The sequence below is a fragment of the Mizuhopecten yessoensis genome, unplaced genomic scaffold (assembly GCF_002113885.1).
Source record: "Mizuhopecten yessoensis strain PY_sf001 unplaced genomic scaffold, ASM211388v2 scaffold9501, whole genome shotgun sequence".
In the NCBI taxonomy this organism is placed as follows: Eukaryota; Metazoa; Mollusca; class Bivalvia; order Pectinida; family Pectinidae; genus Mizuhopecten; species Mizuhopecten yessoensis.
The window spans coordinates 520,589-533,563 of NW_018408079.1; the positions used below are offsets into that span (position 1 = coordinate 520,589).

General features: G+C 33.2%; 2 protein-coding genes across 4 annotated transcripts in view; one reads left to right on the forward strand and one right to left on the reverse strand.

The window, feature by feature from the left end:
• LOC110458194 (hamartin-like) overlaps positions 1 to 6,650 on the forward strand; it is a 29,755-nt gene extending 23,105 nt beyond the window's left edge. For both annotated transcript variants that reach the window (XM_021509795.1, XM_021509794.1), the window contains exon 23: positions 5,953 to 6,650. In XM_021509795.1, coding sequence (XP_021365470.1) covers positions 5,953 to 6,353 — 401 coding nt within the window. In that variant the 3' untranslated portion in view covers positions 6,354 to 6,650. The remainder of the gene's footprint in view (positions 1 to 5,952) is intronic.
• A 106-nt stretch (positions 6,651 to 6,756) lies between these two features.
• Positions 6,757 to 12,975, reverse strand: part of LOC110458195 — an 8,187-nt gene continuing 1,968 nt past the window's right edge. For both annotated transcript variants that reach the window (XM_021509798.1, XM_021509796.1), the window contains exons 3-5: positions 9,946 to 10,118; positions 9,167 to 9,351; positions 6,757 to 8,401 (exon numbers count right to left, since the gene is read on the reverse strand). In XM_021509798.1, coding sequence (XP_021365473.1) covers positions 8,340 to 8,401; positions 9,167 to 9,351; positions 9,946 to 10,118 — 420 coding nt within the window. In that variant the 3' untranslated portion in view covers positions 6,757 to 8,339. The remainder of the gene's footprint in view (positions 8,402 to 9,166; positions 9,352 to 9,945; positions 10,119 to 12,975) is intronic.

The following is a 12,975-nucleotide window of genomic DNA, read 5'->3' on the forward strand; positions in this document are numbered from 1 at the left end:
AAAAATATCAAGGGCATTACAATCCAACAGAAAGATCATAAGCTCTCACAGTTTGCAGATGATACCTCAATAATTTTAGATGGATCTAGAAACTCATTCAACGAAGCACTGAATGTTTTAGATTGCTTTGGTAAAATATCGGGACTAAAAGTAAATAATGATAAAACCAAGGTGATTTGGATTGGCAGCAAGAAATTCAGTGCAGACGTTTACCATCATAGATGGAAACTGAAATGGGGAGAAACAAAATTTAATATGCTAGGGGTTTATTTTTCAGTTAATCTAGATGAGGTTGTAACTTTGAATTATACCACAGTTCTTAAAAATGTTAATAAAAGTATAAACCAGTGGTCACGCAGAATTTTAACACCTCTTGGTCGGATAGTTGTATTAAAATCAATCATTATACCAAAATTTAATCATCTATTCATATCTGTTCCTACACCCGACAATAATTTTATTCAACAGTTGAACACTACTTTTTTCAATTTTATTTGGCAATCACCAATTGACAAAATTAAAAGAGACACTATAGTCCAAAGCTATGAAAATGGGGGTCTGAAAATGATTAATATCAGGAATTTTATAACAAGCCTTAAGTCTACATGGATAAGAAGATTACTTAAGAATAATGATAAATGTTGGATAAATATTTTTGAAGCAGAACATTTTCCCACCATCAACATATCAGATTTTGGTACTGACTTCATTAAAAAAATTAAGACCAAAAATGCCTTCTGGAAAAATGTTTTTCAGGCATGGGTAGATATTTCAGAAGAAACACAAATGCAAATTAAAAATATTGAGCAGTTTCTTACTTTTCCTATATGGTATAACCCAATTTTCTGCATTGATGCCAGGACTTTTTTCATTAAAAAATGGTTTGAGAAGGGTGTTAAAAATGTGTGTGACCTACTGGACCAAGATAATTCTTTTCTAACCTTTGCAAACTTTAAACTAAAATTCAATATCGATTCAGAAAATTTCTTAATTTATCAAAGTATATGCTAATCAATTAAGCAAAGATATAGACAATTTCACTTTAATTTAACTGCTGAAAACATTGTTGAAAGACCATTTATACAACACCATATCAATGTAATTATGAAAAGCAAGAAAGGTTGTAAAGACATGTATGTTACCCTGAATAATAAAAATAAATGTGCAAATACAGCTGAAATAAAATGGAAATCAAAAGAAAGTTTTAGAAACATGGACTGGAAACGATTGTATAGCATTCCTTTTAAAAGTACAACGGATACAACACTACAGTGGTTCCAGTATCGGTTACAAAATTGCATTCTACCACTAAATAATTACTTGAAAACTATTGGTGTTTTGAACAATAACCTTTGTAATATGTGTAACACAAAAATTGAAACTATAGAACATATTTTCTGGGAATGTCCTCATTCTTTCAGACTTTGGCAAGATTTGAAAAACAAAATATACCTCAACTTAGATAAATTAATTGATTTTAGATTAGAAACAGTATTATTTGGAGACAGAAAATGTTGCCTTACCAATTAACTTTATTATCCTTTATGCAAAATATTATATATACACTGTATCAAGAAAAAAACAAAGGCTCGGGTTAGATGGTTTGATTGAGTTTCTAGCATTCTGATATAACATCGAAAAAAATTCAGACTCAAAAAATTTACGCAACGAAAAATTTAATCAAATATGGTTTGAATGGAAAGATATTTTTTAACAGATTGAAAAAACAAGTTTACACAACCCATACATCTTTGTATCTTTATTTATATATTTGATACTCTTTCTCTTGAAATGAATATTTAAATTTCATCTTGATTTTTTAATCTGATAAAAATAAAACTGCATATATCCGGTATGTTATGGTGTGAGTGGATGTATGTGCTGTTTTTTGTTTGTTTTGTTTTATAATTACCTTTTTAGCAGACATAAAAACCTGTATGAAAACCAGTTTTAAAATGCTATTTGAAAATTGATGTCAATATATATTCATATCAATCTGAATGACCACATGCATGTGTCATAGAAATATTCATACACATGTGTATATATATATATGTACATCTGACACTGTTTTGCACAGTGTATTTATTATTGTTTCTTAACTGCTTGAAATTATGCGTGCATAATGATGCATCTGATTCAATGTATGTAAGTCTGTCTCAATGTATACATGTATGTATGTACTGTCTATCTGTGTGTGCACAGACGCGCACACTGCACATAATACTCGAAAGAGGGTGATGCAGAATATATAGATAGATAGATAGATAGATAGTGTGTGTGTCTGTCTGTCTGTCTCAATGTATACATGTATGTATGTACTGTCTGTGTGTGTGTCTGTCTGTCTGTGTGTCTGTCTGTTTTGTCTGTCTGTCTGTCTCATGTTTATATGTATGTGTGTATGAGTATATATGTGGATGTATTTGTATGTGTATTGTTTTTTGTGTATACTAGACGTGCTATATGTTTATGCTTGTTTGTAATATTATGTTGTATATGAAATTTGTTAGGGTGTGAAAGAAGTATGTTTTGTGTTTTTGTCATGTACTCTATTTGCAAATATTTTATTTTCCCATTGCCCTTCCTATGTATTTATTTATTGTTTGACTGATGGATGTTGAATGAGAACCCTCCTCCGTGAGGACACCATATTGTTCAGGGGCAGACTCCAGGGCTCCCCAACCCTGGCATCCCCTATCAAAATATTTATGTATGTATATATATATGCTCCGTAGAAGTATATGTATATATATATTTATGAAAAAAAATGCTGGGGGAATAAAATATTTGTAAAAAAAACCAACAATTTTTCCAAAAGTTATTGCCCTTTGTTCATTTTAGTATTTGATTTTTGTCCGGCAATCTCCTCCTACATTTTTTGACAGATTTCTTTAAAACATAGTAGGCTAAATAATCATGATATGTTGTTGTGTTTCCTTGAAAAGAATTTTGATTCAACAATTTTTGCAAAAGTTATTGCCCTTTGTTTATTTCAGTATTTGAATTTTTGTCTGGCTATCTCCTCCTACATTTTTTGTCCTGTGATTTTCTTCTACATTTTTTATAGCATGTCAGCTAACCACTCTTATAATGATGCAGATCTATTTTCAATGTAAGAAAGTATATAACACTATATGGCATTCGGCGGTACTCTTGTTTACAAAGTTGTGAATCAGTTGTAACACTGACATTTGATGATGAAATTGAATGTTCCTTTATCCAAATTTTGTCAAATACATCTGTATATATACTGTATACCAGGAGACTTTCGCCCAGTCAAATATTGGCCATCTTCCAATAAAATCCATGTTCGCCCTTATTTTGCCCTTTATATGTAATTGTATATATTGCATGTTGTGCACTTGAATTCGCTGTCAAGGTGAACTCACTCTCATGGGGTATGGGTAAAAGGCAAAAGTTTAACCAAAGTGAAAATTTCCTATACAGTATATAGTTTAAGGTGGCTCCACATATCGTCATCAGTGTCCATTTTCATGATGTACTTCCGGAAAAAGTACAGCTCGGACTCAGTTATCCCCATTGAAATGTGCATGTACACCGTGTCGTCATTTCCGTATTGTGTATCATGCATTTTCAATACCATTGTGTAAATTATAGAAACAACTGGTAAGCAATAGTACACGTGCGTGACGATGATATGTCAACACCTGATATCTTGAATTTACTAGGAAATGTGTAATCACACGTACTTAAGGAAAAAAAACTTCCAATACAAAGTAAATGGCATATGGGAAGACACTGACATGAGACCAGACGGCTTCAAGAAGGTCATATATGAAACGCATGGAATGCAGACTGATGTGATTTGTGTATTGATCTCACATGTGCATATGACATGATTAAACAAGTTCACACACTCAAGGTCATTATGATTTTCGCTGTCCAGCCAGTTTCAGTCTGTCAATTAAATCGTTTTTACAAATGCAGAGCACTTATAATTACTCTGATAAAAATAATGTTTTGCAAAATATCAAGATCCCTATGAAAATGCATGTGTGGGTGCACGTGAAAACAGCATACCATGCGATAGCCTCTGGTCACATATGTTCCTGACATGTAAATAAACCGTGCCCAAGGGGACCGTGAAATGATGTCTAAAGTGTTCATGACTGAGAGTAATTTGGTTTCTTAAAAAGGCAATAAATTGACAATTTTGTTATAATTTTAATTTATTTCCATCATTTTTGATAAATGTAAAAAGAGATAACTGTCATTGTGTAAATTGCATCCTTCTGCAAAAATTTTTTTTCAAGGAAGACAATTCTCACCAGGATCAAAGTGATTGTAAAATAAATGTAAAATGAATTAATTATAAAGCCATTGTGTATATTTTGTTCAATTTCCCACTCTTAATGTATGAATCTTTGTGTCCTTTTTGCTTTTAGCTTGTAGATAATCACTTTTGTCCAAACAATTTCAATAAAAAATACTTTGTGTAACGTGTTTTATATATTTTGCGATAAATAGAATATTTGTAGAGTTAATTAGCAATGCTTTTTTTTTTTTTTTAAGGGCTTTTAACTAACTGGTGAAAAGACCTATTGGTTTTGTTATGTTTCTTATTCTTTTTCTGTACTTTGTGAAGTCACTATCATTTGCTTGGTAAAAGAAAGGTATATAGTCTTTTAGGTATGTTGTAGGCCAAGGTCTGAAGATGTTCCAGGAACATTTTCAAGTAGGTCAAAAATCTAATATGGCCACCATGATGTCATAGGTCAAATTTTTTTAAACTGCTATAACTTGAAAAACTGTTGATTGTACAGAATTCGTGCAATTATATTATTTGCAGATAATTTTCATATCTAACTTTTTCCTATGACATGTTAATACAAAAAATGTCCAACAAAAAAGCTCGCTGGTGGGTCAAAGGTCTCAATTTTTATTTTTTTAATGCATCTTTTGATATGTTTTGTTTTGTTTCTGGTAAGGGGTCAAAGTTTGAATGTGTAATTTTGTGAAACAAACTTAAAAACACTTCTCAATAACCAAGTGACCCAAGGTCATGATATTTGGTGAATAACATGCTCAAGCAATGGACTATCAAGTTTGATAATATGAATGACTTTGACCCATGTTCAAGGTCACTGGGGTCAATTATGTTAAAATCTTCAAAATACTCCTTCTCAATAACGGAAATGCCCAGGGTATTGATTTTTGTTCTATAGTATGCTGGGGGGATGGGCTACCAAGTGCATGCACAAGAATGACCATCAAAGGTAACTACCGGTTTTCAGTAGGGGTCAAAATTCAAATGGACTTTTTTGAGTAATAAACTTTGAAAAGCTTGTTCTGGGGTTGTTTAAGGTCTAGAGTCTTGATATTTAATATGCAAGCTGCTAGGATGTTTAGCTATAAGGCCAAATCAGTCCTAATAGTGAAAAGCTCATCAAATTGTTAGCCAACAATTTTTAGTCTATTGTTGTTATTGTCCCGAACAATGCCACACACCAAAAAACCAGAAACTAATAAAATTGACGAAAACTCATTTTTTTTGGCATTTTTTCTTCAATATTTCTTGCACAAGTTTACACTTGAATATGTGTAAGAATAATTTGGGAAGAGTTATTTAAGAATGTGTTTGATTTATAAAATCACTTTTGAAAAACTATAGCATTTAATTTGTAGGATTAAACTTGGGCCGTTTTCTTACAAATTTGAAGTGTTTTTTGTGCAACACAATTAATAGTCCAAACTAATCCTATACACAAGGGCAACACATTAATAGTATTATTTCTTTGCATATTTTACCACACTGTAGGTATAGCAAAATGGAAACTTTACGAAATTTGGCAATTTACAATTCATCAATATTCTTTGTTTCCTACAAATTTAGTTTGTAACATCAAGATTTAATGGTGCCTATTATATCATATGGTAAATCAAATACTGATGCTTGCAAAAAAGTAAAATAATGCTTTTCCTTTTTAACAGAATCACCAGACCTGAAAGTTTCCACGGAGGAGTCTCCAACAAGGGAGAGAACTGGATCAGATCCCACTATAGTTACAAATGTTAGTAAAACTCCACTGTGTAAAATGACAAGTGTTCCCACATACTGTGAAATGAAAGATCATGGATCTGATATGTTAGCAGCTGGTTCTAGTCAGGAAAAACACCAGCCAAGAAACGTGTCTCCACCGACAACACATTCTGTTGGGGGAGACGTCATAGTGCAACCGAACATGACACGGACAATGGAGTGTGATAATGGGTCTGTGTCGTCACGGGAGTCAGGAATGTTTGCCCCTCATCGTAGTGTGTATAGTGAAGGGGAAGACCACTCACTCTCCTCAAGGGGAAGTAACTTGCTAGACAGTGGATATAGCACATAGTAATTTCATTAATTTCTGTGTATTTTTTTCAGGGTTGTGTTTTTTATTTTCTTCTACTGGTTTTATGAAAAATACGATCTTCCCAAGGTTGCAACATCATCCAGGTATTCTAGTTTTCACATTACATCATGCCAGTAAAATAAAATGCTATTCAATTATGCTGCAATAAATTATTATCGGCTGAAAATTTTGCTTCAAAAAACCTCCTGAATGACTACATTGCGATGAAACTTTGTACACATACACAGTGTCATATATTAATCTGTTCAACAGTCTCTAACCACTAGCCTAGGTCTAGTTTGACAACCTGGTACCAATCATCTGGAGTTTTGTTAGTTCCTCAGTTTTATTAATGATACGGTGCCGCTCATGGAGAGTCTTGTCAAAGCTGAGCAGTTTGATGACATTGTTTCCTTCTTTTGGATGCTTGCTATACCCCTGGAACAAAGGTTTGGTATACAGCTTTTCCGTCTTGTCTTAGACATTCTCTGTACAGAAAGCTAGTCACTCCGTTCTTTGCTTTATCCTAGCCCACCACAATGTTAAGTTTTGTACATGTATACGGAATACTGGTACCATGATATTATTTACAGAGTTATCATATTTTTTTATCATTTTAAACCGAGCCCTGCATCTGAGTGATAAAGATAATTTCTGTTTGCTCATTTTATGTTGACTAAGAACTGCTTTATTATCATAATCTATGCATTTGACAATCAAGTTGCGGTGGCATTATATGGTGTGAGTATTCAATCAGTCATCTGATCAAAGTTATGTTAACTCATTCACCCCTGAAGACACATTTGAACTCTTCCAAATCAATAGTTGGAATATATATATACATGTAGTTTATTACGAAATTTCAGGGGTGAATGAGTTAAACAGATAACTTACCCTAGAAATAATTTGTTGTCATCCACAAAGAAATCTATTGAATGTCCCGACTACTTATCCATATTCAGTAATATTTATTGATAAACACTGCATTAAGGACACACCAGGTACAGTACGTGTATATACAAGCAAGTGTTTTTGTTAGAGGTGACAATGGATTAAAAACATATTTTTCAAATTTTACACACAAGACCCAAATATTCTAAACGTAAATCGTTTGTCCTTCGACTTTGTGCTAACTTAAGTCTGCATTAGGATGTCAAGTACATGTACTTACTTATTTTTCCATTCCCGAATTAGAAAACATGTTAAACATGTACAAATCTGTTCCTTGCTTCTCAGGAAAGATATTGCTAGACGTAAACAGATAAAGAAATATACGTGCTGCTTGGTTGGTAATTTAACAAGATCTGCTTAACTGTTCCATTGGTGAAATCGGTCTGTCCAAGGATGATTTTATTGACTTTATCACTTGATTTGCTGATTGATATTCCCCAAAGTATTATAAAACAAACTATACAATTTTGTTGGTGTGAAATTAGGTGTAAATAATAAACCAATTGAGAAACAAGAAAACTGCTTGTCTGATTTGTACTTCCTTTCAAGAGAATTCCACGTGCAGCATACAAGGACAAATATACCATACTATATTCAAAGTCTTTGTATTCTTGAATAGCCAATGTGAGGATGTGAAGTGTTCATAGTATCTATTTAAGTAAAAATAAACTAGACCTTATATTGATAGCCCTCAGTATCCTATCAAAAAGTCTGTATGTTTGTACATGACAACTGGACGAGGCAGATATTTGGCAATTTAGGATTTTTTGCTGAATGTGCTCCTCTTTTGTAAATGTCTCAACCAATCAGAGTACAGGAGAGTACATTGTATTGGTATGTAATTAACTGGACAAAATTTTATACATTTGTCTAATACTTTACCAAATTTGTTCCTCAGTGTTTACGATCATCCAGGTGAACAAAAATGATTGAAATATTCCTACTTTTCTGCGGTATTCGTTATTCACAGTTGATCTGTTTCCTACTACAACTTTAAAGTAAAATGTCCTGGTTTTCAGCGCACTGTTGGCATGACTATACAGCATTCACACGTTTGGCTATCACAGAAATGGCGAATACATCTGCCTCACTTTTGACTGGAAAATAGAAGACAAGATGCTTTATTTCCCTGATTTTTTGCACCCACTGAAGTATATAATGAATTCTAGTTTTTGTATCGATATACTGACCAGGAGAGAGCATAATTAATTGAAGATATTGTAATGTGAAGGTTCAATATTTCTTTCTTCCGTTATAATGCGATCTCATTAATCTAATATTCTTTTGACACTGAGAAATGATTAACCTATTGTAGCCCTTTGCATTTGGTCAAAGTGTGGACATCGTGCTCATGAAAAAACCCTCAACTTTGATTTACGATCCTAAGCATTGGCTTAAAAAGGGCTGTGATTGTAAACCATTGCTTTTTCATATTTTTTATTTTTCCAAGTGATAATTTGCTATGATGAAAATAATACACACACACTGGTGATAGCACATTTAAAATTTTGTGATAGAGTGTTATAGATACAGTATGCTAAAAATGAATTACACTGCACCATACAGCTGTTTCGTCCTTCTAGGACTCATCGGTGATGATAGAGGCTGAGACGTTGGAAATATTAATTGTTCTAAACTACTGTTAACTCATTCACCCCTGAAATTTCATAATGAACTATTCCAACCTTTGAACTGGAAGAGTTCAAATGTGTCTTCAGGGCTGAATGATCATGAGTTAAAAGACATTCTTACCAATATTTTGTTTAAAACCAATTTTGATTGAAAACGTGTTCAACCAAAAAATCATTTTTACAACGGCAAAACTGTAATATAGATAATAATAAATAATTAAACAGACTTACAGTCGTCGAAGTAGTCCGCATATGTGTGTGGGATGTACAGGAAGACTGGGTACGAGCGGTAAGTCTCGTAGCCACAGCCCTGACCGCGGGTAACACCCTCTACAACTACCATCCAACCCTTGTGAAGTCTGCAACCTCCTGCCCAGAGCTTGTTGATATACAGGCGACGGTTGATGTTGTTGTTGCTATGAAAAAGGAATGCAAGCTTGTAAGTCCTACTACTGAAGGTGGATAGACCGACATTCTAAGAAATGTATCGTTGTTTAATGGATATTTCCCTATTTACTTTTAACAGTGCAATGTGATATTACATGTAGTTTGAGCATATTTTGTTATCAAGTTAAAATCAACTGAAAAAACCCAGTTTTTTAGAAGAAACAATCATCGTCTTTGCGTCCTTTACCTCTCAGTTGGTACAAACCTGATAACATACATTTGTTCAAATCCTTTTCGCTATTCTTCATTTGATTTGGCTTCAAAAAGTGTTTGTGTCATTAAAAGACTATTTGCTTTTAACAGTTCTTTTTAGAAGGGCGCTGCCACACTTACGAAATACTAGTATATAATAAGACATACTCATCACTGAAAACTATTCATTTGTATGCATATGCTGGCATATATGTAACACTCCAATACCGTGTACTTCCAATATCAGAGAATGTCTGCCTCTTGTCTAAAATGTATAAGGAAGGGACAAGTGGATATCTTGTTGCCGGTAGAGCTGTAAGGTGGACTGTATTTCAGTTGTATTATCTGTGTCCCAAGTCTACGTGCCTCACCTATATCCAAGGAATGAGAAGTGTTTGCCCTTTTCTGTGTTGGTCTCCTTAAGGTCGAACCAGTTGGAGGACAGGACTTGATCCTGACTGAACCAGCTCGTGGATGTGGAGCCTTTGCCGTTGAACACAATGTGTGCCACTAGTTCCCCCTCCTTGTACAGTTCAACCCTCACCTAGTAAAATAAATCACTGATAACTTCTTACAGTTCAACCCTCACCTAGTCAAATAAATCACTGATAACTTCTTACAGTTCAACCCTCACCTAGTCAAATAAATCACTGATAACTTCTTACAGTTCAACCCTCACCTAGTCAAATAAATCACTGATAACTTCTTACAGTTCAATCCTCACCTAGTCAAATAAATCACTGATAGCTTCTTACAGTTCAATCCTCACCTAGTCAAATAAATCACTGATAACTGCTTACAGTTCAACCCTCACCTAGTCAAATAAATTACTGATAGCTTCTTACAGTTCAATCCTCACCTAGTCAAATAAATTACTGATAGCTTTTTACAGTTCAATCCTCACCTAGTCAAATAAATCAAAGATAACTTCTTACAGTTCAACCCTCACCTAGGCAAATAAATCACTGATAACTGCTTACAGTTCAACCCTCACCTAGTCAAATAGATCACTGATAATTTCTTATAGTTCAATCCTCACCTAGTTAAATAAATCACTGATAACTGCTTACTCAAACATGGACAGCATGGCGTTATGAGGTGTTTTGGGATGTCAAACAGTTCTTTATAAAGTGTTCTTGTAAAAGACGGATTACAACATGAGATATTAATATGAAAACTATCTCTGTTCAGAAACTTCCATGTTTGAAATTAGAACATTATCAATTATTATTATGAGCTGGATTTCAATGCATAGCTGTATGTATATCTATGTAAAGTAAATATTTTTACTTATTTCTGTATGCTTCAATCTAATATTTTATCTCTTTCTTACTCGTTAATAATATATATCTTTCAATATGATTATTTTCGCGAACAATTTTACCATTAATATTAAATATCTTAATAATTATATGTTCAACTTACTAACGGGGTTACTCTACATTATCTCCATCTGTGGTATACAAAACCAACACATTACCTACAGGGTTATTCTAGATTATCGTCATCTATGGTAGCTAACCCTACACCTTACCTACAGGATTGTTCTAGACTATCGCCATCTATGGTATACTAACCATACACCTTACTTACAGGGTTATTCTAGATTATCGCCATCTATGGTAGCTAACCCTACACCTTACCTACAGGATTGTTTTTGATTATCGCCATCTATGGCGTACTAACCATACACCTTACTTATAGGGTTATTCTATATTATCGCTATCCATGGTATACTAACCCTACACCTTACTTACAGGTTTATTCTAGATTATCTCTATCTATGGTATACTAACTCAACACCTTATTTACGGGATTATTCTAGATTATCTCCTTCTGCAATTACTTAACCAACACATAACTTTCGTGGTTACCTTATTATTTCCATTTACGTTATACTAACAGACAATATTTTAAGGACATTCCAATATGGCTGCCACACCAAAGTATATCAAATTCAATAATGCATTCCGTTAGCATTAAACAATCCCTGTCACAAAATAATCCTCCTCCAATATTTCTCAAACATAATTGAGGTACTTGCACACTAAATTTCAGAAAAAAAAAATAATTCAATAACTGATGAAAAACTCATTTTTTATATGTTCATTTTCCAAGCTAAATAAGTCACAATTCAGGAAAAAAACGACATTTAAACTTGTAAATATCATAAGGTTGGATGTCCATGGAGATGCATTTGTCGAGAAAAATGTGAGAAAATGCTTTAAATCTCGAGAATGATGACATGTATTTTGATTGGATATTTTACAATAATTCATCAAGCTTACAAGACTTTTGATACAAGTCAATCCATATTACCTGAGTGAGAACCTGTAGTGAATGCTGTACAGGTAAAATCTCACTTGCTTTGCATGCTTTTTTCCAACCTTAGTCAGCCTTGTTCACTTTGTGCTCAGTTGTGATTTACTGGAGATTTGACACATTTTCTTGCAATTTTCTCGACAAATGCATCTACATGGACATCCAACCTTATGATATTTACAAGTTTAAATGTGTTTTTTTTTACTGAATTGTGACTTTTATTTAGCTTGGAAAATGGACACATAAAAAGTTATTTTTTTCATCAGTTATTGAATGTTTTTTCTGAAATTTAGTGTGCATGTACCTCAATTATGTTTGAGAAATATTGGAGGAATATTATTTTGTGACAGGTATTGTTTAATGCTAACAGAATGCATTATTGAATTTGATATACAGTTTGGTGTGGCAGCCATATTGGAATGTCCTTAATGCAGATACATTTAAGGTATTTCATACAGGCTCATGTCAGTGTATACAGTAGGAGATTGGCTCATAACTTTTCCTCAAAATGATAAAAATGTGGAAGTTGGTTGGTATACCCATGTCAGGAAAAATGTCAATAATGACCTTTGCTGAAATTATTTGTTGAAAATATTGTTGACTTTGTCTGAAAAGTAACATTTGAATGCAGAATGAATAATGGAATTAATGAAAAAACTTACCTGAACATACATTGCTGAAGTATCCATTTATTGACTATTATCGAGAAAAATGTAAGAAAATGTGTCAAATCTCCAGAATAATAGCATATATTTCCACTGAATAAATCACAACTGAGCATAAAGCCGTAAAGCCAACAAGGCTGACTGAAGTTGGGGAAAAAGCATGCAAAGCAAGTGCGATTTTACCTGTACACCATTCAAAACACCTTCAGGTTCTCACTCAGGTAATCTGGCTTGACTTATATCAATAGCCTTGTTAGCTTCATGAATTATTGTAAAATATCCAATGAAAATACATGCCATCATTCTTGAGATTTGAAGTATTTTCTTACATTTTTCTCGATAATAGTCAATACACAGATACTTTAGAAATGCATGTACAGGTAAGTGTTTTCATGAATTATAATATTCAATGCA